General features: G+C 44.8%; 1 protein-coding gene across 2 annotated transcripts in view; it reads right to left on the bottom strand.

Moving 5' to 3' along the window:
- Window positions 1–13,107, bottom strand: part of FBLN1 (fibulin 1) — a 62,712-nt gene that overhangs the window by 15,061 nt on the left and 34,544 nt on the right. The window contains exons 12-15 of one of the 2 annotated variants that reach the window (XM_070948013.1): window positions 10,727–10,846; window positions 9,094–9,225; window positions 6,296–6,419; window positions 1,361–1,809 (exon numbers count right to left, since the gene is read on the bottom strand). In XM_070948013.1, the coding sequence (XP_070804114.1) occupies window positions 1,455–1,809; window positions 6,296–6,419; window positions 9,094–9,225; window positions 10,727–10,846 (731 nt within the window). In that variant the 3' untranslated portion in view covers window positions 1,361–1,454. Of the gene's footprint in view, window positions 1–1,360; window positions 1,810–6,295; window positions 6,420–9,093; window positions 9,226–10,726; window positions 10,847–13,107 lie in introns of those variants that run through there. The other variant, XM_070948011.1, reaches the window with a different exon arrangement.

The raw sequence follows: 13,107 nt of genomic DNA on the forward strand, positions 1-13,107 counted from the left end.
CTTTTTCAAGAGGCAACTGGACTTTCTGGTTTTTCTTTGAAGACATTTCGCTTCTCATCTAAGAAGCTTCCTCAGAGCTGAAGAAGCTTCTTGGATGAGAAGCGAAACATCTTCAAAGAAAAAGAATGCCAGGAAGTCCAGCTGCCTCTTGAAAAAGCACTTTTGGGGCAACAGTAGATACACAATAACAGAGGGACCTTACAGGTCATCTAGTCCAACCCACACACCCCGCCCAAGCAGAAGACCATACACCATTTCTGACAGATGGCAGGTCCAGTCTCTTCTTGAAAGCTTCCAGTGATGAAGCTCCCACAACATCTGAAGGCAACTTCTGTTCCTTTGGTTGATTGCTCTCACTGTCAGAACATTTCTCCTTATTTCCAAGTTGAATCTCTCCTTGTTCAGTTTCCATCCATTATTCCTTGTCTGGCCTTCAGGTGCCTTGGAAAATAGCTTGACCCCCTCCTCTCTGTGGCAGCCCCTCAGATATTGGAAGACTGCTATCATGTCTCCCCTGGTCCTTCTCGTCACTAGATTAGCCGTGCCCAGTTCCTACAACCGTCCATCGTATGTTTTAGCCTCCAGTCCCCTAAATACTGCACTGCACACCAGAACAACTAGACACAAGAACAGTTTTTCCCCGAACGCCATCACTCTGCTCAACAAATAATTCCCTCAACTCTGCCAAACTATTCACTAAGTCTGCATTACTATTAATCTTCTCATCGTTCCTATCACCCATCCTCTCCCACTGATGACTGCATGACTGTAACTTCGTTGCTTGTATCCTTACAATTTATATTGTTTTCCTGATTGCTTATTTGTACCCTATGACTATCACTAAGTGTTGTACTTTATGATTCTTGATGAATGTATCCTGTCTTTTTATGTACACTGAGAGCGTATGCACCAAAGACAAATTCCTTGTGTGTCCAATCACACTTGGCCAATAAAGAATTCTATATCTAATCATCCTAATCATAATAATCATAAAAGGACCAAAATGGATAAGCTGAACTCCTCTTGTGTTGAGGCGGCCATCTTGATTTTTAGATACTGCTGGTTGAAAGCGAACCTTGAGGGATTTACATGCAGAACTTCCTTAAAAGTGGAGAAAGAAAGTAAACCTTCCATAGAACGAAACATTAATCATAAAAGGAGCAAAATGGATAAGCTGAACTCCTTTTGTGTTGAGGTAGCCATCTTGATTTTTAGCTACTGCTGGTTGAAAGCAAACCTTGAGGGATTTACATGCAGAACTTCCTTAAAAGTGGAGAAAGAAAGTAAACCTTCCATAGAACGAAACATTAAAGGAAAACACAGATCAGGCGGAATGAAACAAAAGGCCAACACAGCATGCAGGATCGCTGTGCCATCCAAACTTTATTAAAAGATGCTTTAAAAAAAAAAATAGCAACTGAGGAGGCCCAGGCAAAGTCAGCATGCAAAAGGGGTCAGAGTTGCGCGGTGACAAAGATCCACAGCTCGGCTAGGGAGGTGCTGACCCTTCCGTGGCGGGAAACCTGCATCTGAATCCTCAGGTGGAGGTCTCGGGGCTCCGGGATAGGCCGCTGCAAAGACACGACGCCCCTGTGGCCGTCCACCTTCCTCACGGCGAAAAAGCCACCCTCGTTCCCACTCAGGATGGCGAAGTGAAGGTGATCCCCGGAAATGACATTGGACGGGCCCATGCGGAAAATGTCAAGGGGGGCCTGGAGGTTGGTGGGGAAAGAGAGGTGGTAGGAAGTGATTCTCAAGGGCAGCTGATGGCATTCCGTCCTGTCAGGGCAGGGCAGGCGCTCGCAACGGCTGCAAGACAAGGGGAGGGGGGGGAAGAAGAAGGGGAAGGGGTTAGCAACCGTTCGGCCGGAAGGAAAAAAGACACAGGGCCAAGGGGAGCGGGACTCTCACATCCCCAAGAACTGGAGCGGAGCAGGCAAAGGTCCTAACCCATGCATTTCATGCAGAAAGGGGTAGGTTTAAACTGTGGTTTAACAGCAGCCCAATAAACCATGCAGGCAAATGTCCCCGAGCATCTGGCTAGTCTTGAAAACTCTCATGCATGCAGAATTCGTCTGGCCTGGGAAGCTGATCAGGAGTAATGCTGGGCTGGGAGGCTCCCAGAGCAGAAAACTCAGCTGGCAAATTGCAAAAATAAAATCCCACAGAAAATTACAGCAAGAAAACTCCATCAATGTGTCCATAATGACATCTGGAATTGAGTTCCCTTCAAGAGATGCTTAGCCTTTAGGCCAGTGGTGAAATGTAAAATTTGTTACTACCGGTTCTGTGGGCGTAGCTTAGGGAGGGGGGTAATGTGACTGAGTGGGCATGGCCAACTTTTTTTTTTTTTTACTTTTAAAAGCATTTTTTCTACAACATTTTTAAAAAAATACTTTTAAAAGCCTCTGCTGAACCCAGCTGAGCCGCACGATCATCAGAGGCTTTTTTTTTAAAAAAACTTTTAAAAGCATTTTTTCGGCCGAAGAGGTTGTAGAAAAAATGCTTTTAAAAATAAAATAAAAAGCCTCTGATGATCACGCGGCTCAGCTGGGATCGGCAGAGGCTTTTAAAAGCATTTTTTTCTGCAACCTCTTCGGCCGAAGAGGTTGTAGAAAAAATGCTTTTAAAAGTAAATGTAAAAAAAAAAAGTTGGCCACGCCCACCCAGTCACATTAACACCCCCCACCAAGCCACGCCCACAGAACCGGAAGTAACAAATTTTACATTTCACCACTGCATTAACATCTTGATCAGATTGTTTGGTACTCTAAAACAGGCATCAGAGTGGGAATATTTCACTGCCCAGAATCACTTGCAATTTCCACAGCCTTTGGAGAGCAAAAGTCATGAGCCTCCTGTTCCCAGGAACATTAATACATTAATACCAGCAATTGACATTTTACTCCAACTGCGGTCAAAATCTGCATCATCATGAGCAGGGGTGGGCTTCAAAAATTTTAGCAAGGGGTTCTCTGCCCAGTTGCTGGGTGGACGTGGCCATGGTGGGCGTGGTCTAGTCAGCCTCCTGCCCCATGGCAGCGGGTGGGGGGCGTTTTTGCCCTCCCAGGGCCCCGGAGGCTTTCCTTGAGCTTCTGGGAGGGCAAAAATGGCCTCCCCAGGTTCCAGAGGCCCTCCGGAGGCTGGAAACAGGCCTGTTTCTGTTTCTGGCCTTCCTGAACTTCCGGTAGGCCCATTTTTGACCCTCCCTGAGCCTCCACGCTCTCCCTGCACATCCAAAACAGGCCGGTGGGATTCCTGGGAGGGGAGGGGTGGGTAGGGCCAGCCAAGAGTAGGATTTGGGGGTTCTCCAGATTGCACAGAATCTTAGCTAGAGGTTCTCCTGAACCCCTGTGAACCCCCAGCAGCCCCACAGCTGATCATGAGTGAATGCATGCATGGGGAAAAGGAGCAGGGCCTTGTGGCCAGCACCACACCCACCATTACCTCTATGGACATCCCCAGAAAGAGGACAGCATCCCTGGGGAACTTAAACTGAACCCTGGAGCCTAGCAAACAGAACCATTCCCTTATGAAAGCTGTCTACCTTGATGGTTCTCCATACCACAGACACAATCACAGAGGAAACCCCACGGCTGAAATGAGCAAAAGCTGGAAGCACATTTCCAAAAGCACCTTCATATAGCTCCTTTCAGGACTCAGCAATTAAATTACCCAACCGCCAAGCTCAAAAAAATAAGTACTCCTGGGTGGAAATTTTGATTATTTCAGTTGAAAGTAGTGATTTCCCCCCCCCCCCAAGAATCAGTATTCTTGGTTTTCTGTTGAGCCTCAGAAGCTACAAATATTTACTCTGTTATTAAGATTTTGTTAAGAACAAAGACATAACAAATGTAAAAAAAAAAAAAAGCCAGTTAAAAAAAGGAGATTTTGCATTCATAGCAGGGGTGGGTTCTAAAATTTTTAGACCAGGGGGGCAGAACTGGATCGGTGACGTCATATCATCACCGCTACCGGCTCGGAAGAACTGAGCCGAACCAGGAGGAACCCACCACTGATTCATAGGTACCCAAAATAAACACTGAAGGACAACCTTTATACCTCCAAGATTTGACAGAATATTTTATCTTGTACTGGAGCTCGTTTGTGGAATGTTTCATAAACTGGGTATTGAAATACTGAAATGTTGTAGTGAGGAGTTGAAATATAAATGAGACCAAAAATACCTGTGTATTGAAACATCTTTGTTTTTCACATAAGTCTCACACTCATTTCTGAACCAAATAGGAGCTCTGGTGGCTCAGCACACTAATTAACATCCACTTACATCTGCTGCCTGCAATTACTGCAAGTTCAAATCTCACCAAGCTCAAGGTTGACTCAGCCTTCCATCCTTTCTAAGGTAGGTAAAATGAGGACCCAGATTGTGGGGGCAATAAGCTGACTTTGTATAAATATACAAAAGTATGAAGGCTATTGCTTAACGCATTGTAAGCCGCCTTGAGTCTCCGGAGAAGGACGGCATATAAATCAAATTATAAATAAATAAATAAATAAATTCCTGGCTGAAAAGCCACTGGATACATAAAAGCAATACATATAAATATAAAGTTATCATTCTTCTAGGGGTAAGAAAGAAATATTATTTTAAAGGATGTGTTTTGCCTTATTAGAACATCATTGTATTGCTAACACGAGTTGTTTTTAACTTGCAAAGCTACCTTTGTTATTTATAATTTATAAAATAAAAGATATTTAACAGATAGGCATCACTTCCAGTGGATATAAAGAGATAATCATAGAAGGGAAGTTAATCTAATTTGGTTCAGAGCTGAATGGGAGACCATCAGAAACCCCCAAGACAGTAGGGGATAGTAGGAAATCCAAAATGTATCCTCTGAAGAAGGCCCTCATAGTGCCAAAGACATCTTTATGGACAAATTCGACTTAAGGAAGACCTTATCTTTTCGGTTTATCTATATCAATCCCTCAACAGCCTCTCCTTTCCTTGTTCCAAATTCCTAAATAGCCATAATTCCTAATGTAGCTCAACTGTCTGTTTGGAAACAGGATGGTAACAGTAGGGAGGGAAATCCTTCAGGAAAAGCCTGCTGAACCATCCCCATGACAGAATTCCTAGCTGGAGAATTCTGAGAGTTGAAATCCACACGTCTTAAAGCTGCCAAGTTAAGAAACACAGTTCTATGTTTTCACCATAGTTCCTATCATCCTTCTGTTGTATGGTCCAGGGTGACCATCACAGTCTAAATGTCAGCATCCAGTCTTAATTTTCGCCTTGCTGCTCCAGAGCTGAGCAAAGAGCCTCGGTAGTACAGTGGTCTAAGGCACCCTGTTATTAAGCTGGTTATTAAGACCAGCTGCCTGCAATTACTGCAGGTTCGAATCTCGCCAAGGCTCAAGGTTGACTTAGCCTTCCATCCTTTCTAAGGTAGGTAAATTGAGGACCCAGTTGTGGGGGCAATAAACTGACTTTGTATAAAATATACAAAAAGAATGAAGGCTATTGCTTAGCGCATTGTAAGCCGCCCTGAGTCTCCGGAGAAGGGCGGCATATAAATCAAATTTTAAAAAAAGAGATAAAGAATGAAGAAGGTCACTTGGGCAGGCAGTTTCTTGGTCAACTTTGGTGATGTCACCATCTGTTGTGGTCTGCCGGCAGCCTGCGGAGCTGGCAGCAGAGTCGGACAGTGAGGAGACTGGGGAGGAACATGGGCCAGTCCTGGAGTCTGGTGAAGGCTCGGATGAGGGCTCTGCGTCAGAGGCAGAGATGGGGCCAGGGCCATCTGGGAGTTATGTTCTGCCTCCGGAGCCTCCAGAGTCTGACATCAGTGAGGCAGAGGAACAGGGGGAGCCTGTTCCCAGTGTGCGCATGTGCAGAGCTGCCAAAAGGCAAGAACAGTTAAGACAAAAGGGGCAACTCAAGAGTAAGGCTTGGAAATGATTGGCCTCTCCCATAAGTCATAAAGGAGGAGCAAAGGCACGTGAGCCTTTGCAGGAAGCAACTTTGTTCATGCTGGTTGGTTTAAATTCTGAAGCTCCGTTTTGACTCTGTATTCCGTGTGGCTTTGCAAAGCTAATTGCCAATTAGGTCTTTGGCAGTGTGTCAAGGGAGATAAAGGTGGGTGCTTATCAGCCTTATCCCGAAGGACTGTGGCAGACTTCTGTCGGACTCTTTTGTGACTCATCCCAGGCTGTGAATGAACAGAATTCACAGCCATTGAAATAAAAAGAGGGGTTTGGGGACTAATATTGTGCTTTTTACTGTCAGATCACCATCCTCAAACTACTGAAGGGAATTCAGAAGGGCACTTACGTATCTCCAGATTTGCGATAATTCTCCGGGCATTCCAGAGAAAGGCAGCGGAATCCTCCCTGAATATTAAAGCAGGTCTGGTTGTGTGAACAGGTATGCGTTTCAGTAAGACATTCATCGATATCTAGAAAAGGGAGAAAGAGACAGAAAGAGCAGGAAAGAGAAGTTAACTGGGGTGCTCTAGCAAGAAACTGTTGATATTAACAGCAGCAAACTGTGATTGGGGGATCCATTTACATTCATGTAAATTGAAGGTTCTTCTGCGTAAAAACTCTTCCATCCCCATTGGCTGGGGGGGTTGAGGGACCAATTTAAAGGAAATGAACTTTAATCTAAACAGCTCGGCAGCTGTTTTACCATTGAACAGAACTATTTGAGCTGCTTTTACATACCTGTTTCTTGCTTGGTACAGGTAATCCTCATTTAGCAACCATTAAGCAAAATGGTTGCTAAGTGAAACCACAATTGTGCTTATGCTCTCACTTTTAAGCTTTCCTTTGCTTTACAGATCTGCAAATATTGTACATCTGACGGCTGTAGCCAGGGGGATTTTTTGTCAGGTTCGCCTGATCCGCCAGTTGCGGCCCTTCCTAGATCGGGATTCCCTGTGCACAGTCACTCATGCCCTCGTCACCTCTCGCCTGGACTACTGCAACACTCTACATGGGGCTCCCCTTGAAGGGCACCCGGAGGCTCCAACTGGTCCAGAATGCGGCCGCGCGGGTAGTTATGGGAGCTGCATGGCGCTCCCATACAACACCTCTCCTGCATGAGCTGCACTGGCTCCCAGTGGTCTTCCGGGTGCGCTTCAAGGTGTTGGTTATCACCTTTAAAGCGCTCCATGGCATAGGACCTAGATATCTTCGAGACCACCTGCTGCTACCGATGGCCTCCCATCGACCTGTGCGCTCCCACAGAGACGGCCTCCTCGGGGTGCCATCAGCCACAATGTAGGCTGATGACCCCCAGGGGGAGGGCCTTCTCTGTGGGGGCACCTACCCTCTGGAACCAGCTACCCCCAGAGATAAGGAGAATCCAAGACCTCGGTGCCTTCGGCTGTGCCCTTAAAACTTTCTTTTTTCAGCAAGCTGGGCTGGCCTAACACTTTTTAAAATGTTTTTAATTGTTTTGTCATTGCTTTTAATTATGCGGCCAAATATATATATATCATTTTAATTGTATTTTAATGTTTGTAGTTTATGTTTTTACTTTGGCTGTACACCGCCCTGAGTCCTAGGGAGAAGGGCGGTATATAAATTTGATATAAAATAAAATAAAATAAATTGTAAATGTCATTTGGTTGTAAGTTTGTTTGTTTGTTTTTTGTCACTGTCATAATTGCAAACAGTCACCGCTAACCAAGAAATGGAAGGTTTGTCATTCTGCTGCCTCATTTATAACATTGTGATTTCCATTTTTATTTTTTTGGGTGGGTATTAAGACACTAATAACTAACAAGCTTGCAGAAATGAAGAATATATGCAGCTCAGGGTTGGGCTGCTGCTGTTCTCGGAGGTTGGCTGTTCTTGTGGATGTTTCATTCTTTTTCTGAAGGACATCATCGGGAAGATCAAATGCAAAATGCTGTGGGACTGAGATTTAAGGAGACGCTGCGGGAACAAACGCTGAATTCATGGAGTTTTGTGTGTGGTTGCCGAAGTGTGGAGTCTCCTGGATTTCTTGCTTTATTTCTTGCTCCCTGGATTAATTGCCTTGTTCTTTTGCTTCCTGGACTCATTGACTTATTCCCTTGCCCTGTTGGATTTCTTGCTTTGCAGCCGTTGTGCTCACAATGTTTTGCTGAACTACTTGTAGCCAGAGGCTGATGGAGGTGTATTTGTGTGCGTGTGATCACTGTTCTGTTCCCGTCCCACACGCACACACACCAACAGATGTTCAGGAGTTAAAGACCAAACCAGCCGGCAAAATCCTTTTCCTTAAGATAACGGAACTTGGCAACAACCTAGTGGCTGCCTGCCAAGAGTTTATTACTTACGAAGAGGAGAGATAACTTCTCCTCACTTCTGGTACATCAAAAGAAACAGCTCAATAATTACGGAGTCAATCAAATCCAGAGATAATCCAGCAAAGTCTGTAGCAAAAGTCCGGCAATGCAGAATGGCGTGGAAGCTTTCAGCTTTGTTTGTCACAAGGTTTGACTGGCCACCACGCTCCCTTTTATACCTTGTGGGGTGTGGTCCAGTGACTCAGCCTAATCTCGGGCACGCCTTTTCTTCTGTTGCGCGCGCTTATCTCTGCAACGCTGGCGTGGATCCAGCCAAGACTCATTACCCTCATCACTGTCCATCTGTGGCTGCGTGGATGTGCTTGGCCCTGGCCCTATCTCTTGCCCTTCGGTGGACACCAAAGGCATTGCCAGAGAGGAGGGTTCTGGAGAGGGAGGCCTTGCCAACTCCTCTCCTTCACTCTCGGAGTCCTCTCCTGCCGATGTCACAGGCTCAGGTAACGGAGCCACAACAATCACTTTGCTCTGGGACTTGCCATAAACGTGGGAGCATTTGGGGGAAAGTTGGAGCAATAAAGGGGCGATTTGAACTATCAGTTGACTGTGTTGCCTCTTGTGTCTTGTCCCGGGTCATCACACATATAAAGCCACTGCTGTGTCTCTCCATCTCGGTGACTACAAGCTAAAACTTCTGGTAATGGTGGAAGTTGGAGATCCCTGCCAATCTGCAGGACACCCAGAGATAGCCAGTCAATCCTGACTCAAAACAGGAACTGGGGTTCTTGGATTTTTTATTAAAATCGCTTTTGCAGCCTGAATTTCTGAGACTCACCCTGACAGTTCCGTGCATTGGGGGCCAGCTTGTAACCCGAAGGGGGGCAGGTGCACTGAAAACTGCCTGCCACGTTGATGCACCGATAAGCACAAATGTGTCCCCCCGTTGGTAAAGCACATTCATCAATATCTGAAAATCAAAAATAGAAAGAAGTCTTAATGGTAGATCCCAATGGTGGGTTTTAAGCCACCCGGTACTAGAGGCTTTGATATCCCAAATAAATAACCCAAGGTCCTTTTTCCTAATCTGGTATCCTCCAATCATTTTGAATCAGTTCCCAAAATGTTATTCACCTGGAAACCAGGTTAGGGAGAAAGTAGACCAGGAACATAAAACCACATTTTGTCTAAAAATCTCTAACATATCCTATTTCGCCCAATTCCAGTGCCCTCTGGCTAGGTTTAAACGACATAACTCTTAAGGATCGGGTAGTCATAGCATTTGTATGTATTTGTTTATCTATTTTGTGGTTTCGCGTATTATGTAAATCTATCACCTTTCCTTAGTGTTGTTAGAATTTCCACTTTTTCTTGTGTTCCTCTGCAAAAAATGTTTTTACAGATGTCTTAATCTGAACACTAGGTGTTTCCCTCACACATATGTGCTAGTCGTTCCTGACTCTAGGGGGCGGTGCTCATCTCCGTTTCAAAGCTGAAGAGCCAGCGCTGTCCGAAGACATCTCCGTGGTCATGTGGCTGGCATGACTAAACGCCAAAGGCACACGGAATGCTGTTACCTTCCCACCAAAGGTGGTCCCTATTTTTCTACTTGCATTTTTTTACGTGCTTTCGAACTGCTAGGTTGGCAGAAGCTGGGACAAGTAACGGGAGTTCACCCCACTACGCGGCACTAGGAATCGAACCGCTGAACTGCCGACCTTTCGATCGACAAGCTCAGCGTCTTAGCCCCTGAGCCACCGCATCCCTAATTTCTTAATTAATTAATAGTCCCTAATCTGAATGCTACACGGTGTATAAAAGTGCTTTTGTGCTGTTCATGCTGTTTCTTATGCTTCATTTAAAGGAAACAAAACTTTGTACACTTCCATACTTAGGAAAACTGGCCCAACTTAATGGGCTGGTTCGCAATATATACCTTTTCTGATTTTACTGTTATATTTTTGCTTGTATTTCATCATATCCTCTAGTTGTTCTGTTTACCCATTATATCAGTGTTTCTGAAACCTTGACAACTTTAAGATGTATGGACTTCAACTCCAAGAATTTCTCAGGGTGCCTTGCTGGCTGCGGAATTCTGGGAGTTGAAGTCCACACATCTTCAGAAACACTGCATGAATGGAATTTAAAGTTCAAATAGAGCCCATTGTAAATTTCTGAATGGGACTGGAAGATCTATCGTTTCTCCAGATGATGATCAATGAAGCCATACCAACCTGCATCGCTGGCCAGTGATATGTACACTTTGTGTAAATAAATGCTAAGGACAAGATTGTGTTCTTTGGGTGGAACTGTGTATGGAATTCCATTTCCATGCACATTTTCCTGAGGTACCATGAGCTCTTAGAGAGAAGTTGCCAACCTCAACCGCCATATCAAGCCAGGCAGATTGATGGAGTGAAATCACTGTCTAAACCTTGTCATGAAAAGGGCAGGCAATGATGGCCACTCACCTTCACAGTTCACCCCATCTATATCACTGAGCTGGTAGCCGCGACGGCAATAGCACTGGTAGGAGCCATAGACATTGGCACACTCCTGGCTGCAGGGGCTGCTTTCACACTCATTTAAGTCTGAAACCCACAAATACGTATCAATACGACACAAGATTCTTCCCATTCATACCCTGCTTTGCTTCAAAGGCTGCCCTCACCCTGTTGATTTTATCCATGTGAAACCCCAGCAAATATTGGTTTGAATCTAGATTGGTCCTCATCTGAGCTTCCAATTTGTACACTCCCAGAGTAAGTTTAAAATCCTATAGCCTCTTTTTGATGGGTTAGCTCCATTAAACTCTAAAATTGGGAGGGCCCCTAATTCTCTGGAGTCCAGTGAAAGTCCAGTCTCTGTTGGACACATCCAAGGAAGAGGTGTCCATCACCATTGTTGAACTGATGTTGGGATTTTTTCCCCTGATACATAATCAGAACCTGCCATTCTGTAACTTACCATATTTTTTGGAGTATAAGATGCACCTTTTTCCCCCAAAGAAGAGGGTGAAAATCTGGGTGTGTTTTATACTCCGAATGTAGCTCCGCCCAACCTCAGAAACAGAGATTTCAGAGGCTGAAAGAAGCCTCTGAAAGAAGCTTCAGAAAAAAAGCCTCAGAAAGGCTTTTATCTAAAATAATATGGCAGGCAACAAAAGAAGAATCAGTAAAGGTTCTAACCAAATTCTGCTAACAAATCTGGAGAATGACACAATTACCAACAGATCAGAAGAGGTTAATCTACGTACCAATACCAAAGAAAGGAGATTGAACAGAGTACAGAAAGTCCTTCAGAATAAAAGCCTCTGAAAGAAGCTTCAGGAAAAAAGCCTCCAAACAGAGCTTCAGAAAAAAAGCCTTTTTTTCTGAAGCTCTGTTTCGGAGGCTTTCAGAGGCAGAAAAAAAAAGTTTTTTCTGAAACAGAGTTTCTGAGGTTTCAGAGGCAGGAAAAAAAGCAAGGCACAAAGCTCACAACCAATGAACCTGCTGCTAAAATTCACCTCTGGAAACAGCTGATTGGGGATATTCAGGGAGGCCGATCCACCCACCAATCAGCTTTTTTCTTATTTTCCTCCCCAGAAACTAAGGTGCATCTTATACTCCGAAAAGTACGGTAAATATCCATTATAGGTAGTCCTCGGCTTAAAACAGTTGCCTAGCGACTATTCAAAGTTATGATGAACTTGCCAAAAGGTGCCTGGATTCAAAGTTGTGATGTCTGGACTACAACCACCACCATCTCAGTCACATGACCAAATTTTGGGTAGTCAGCCACTCGCCCATATTTATGGCCTTTTGCAGCATCCCACAGTCATACGACCATGATTTACATTCCAGTTTCTGGCAAGAAATGCCCCTAGAAAACCATGGGTTTGCTGATTTTATGGCCACAGGTGTGGTCATGCAGGCATCCCTATCAGATATCGGGAGAGGCCTTTCATGTCCTGTCTCACTTGCCTTCTCTCAAGACTAAACCCACTCAACTTTTCCAGCCACACTTCATACAACATGTTTTAGATTCCCCAAGTCCTCTTTCTCATCCTGCCCTTCATCACCACCTTTCAAGCGCTCCATGGCACAGGACCCGGGTACCTTCGAGACCGTCTTCTGCCACCGATAGCCTCCCACCGGCCAGTCCGCTCCTACAGAGAGGCTCTCCTCAGGGTGCCATCGGCCAAGTCATGTCGGCTGGCGACACCCAGGGGGAGGGCCTTCTCTGTGGGAGCCCCAGCCCTGTGGAATGAACTGCCCCTGGAAATTCGTAAGATTTCTGACCTCCGGGTATTTCGCTGCGCACTCAAGACCCTGTTGTTCCGCCAGGCTGGGTTAGCAACATAATTTTAAATTGGATGTTTTAAATTTTTGGGGTTTTAAATTAAGCCAAATTTATTTAATATTTTAAAATTATTTTAAATTGATGTTGATTCTGTTTTTAAATAGGCTGTACACCGCCCTGAGTCCTTCGGGAGAAGGGCGGTATAGAAATATAATAATAATAATAATAATAATAATAATTATTATTATTATTATTATTATTATTATTATTATTATTATTATTATTATCTCTCCCTATTTTTCTGAATCCATTGAAAAGTTTGGTGCACAGATAAGACACATCATTTAAGGTGGGGGGTCTAACCAAAGCAGAATCAAGTTGAATGGTTACTTCCTGGAATTCAGAAGTGTTTCTTCTACTCATACAGCCTACAAGTGTATTGGCCTTCTCTGTAACTGCATAACCAGAGGTGGGGCTGCTGGGGGTTCGCAGGGGTTCGGGAGAACCTCTAGCTAAGATTCTGTGCAGTTTGGAGAACCCCCAAATCCCACTCTTGGCTGGCCCCACC

The sequence above is a fragment of the Pituophis catenifer genome, unplaced genomic scaffold (assembly GCF_029215685.1).
Source record: "Pituophis catenifer annectens isolate HBS135680 unplaced genomic scaffold, rPitCat1.0.hap2 SCAF_7, whole genome shotgun sequence".
Lineage (NCBI taxonomy): Eukaryota > Metazoa > Chordata > Lepidosauria > Squamata > Colubridae > Pituophis > Pituophis catenifer.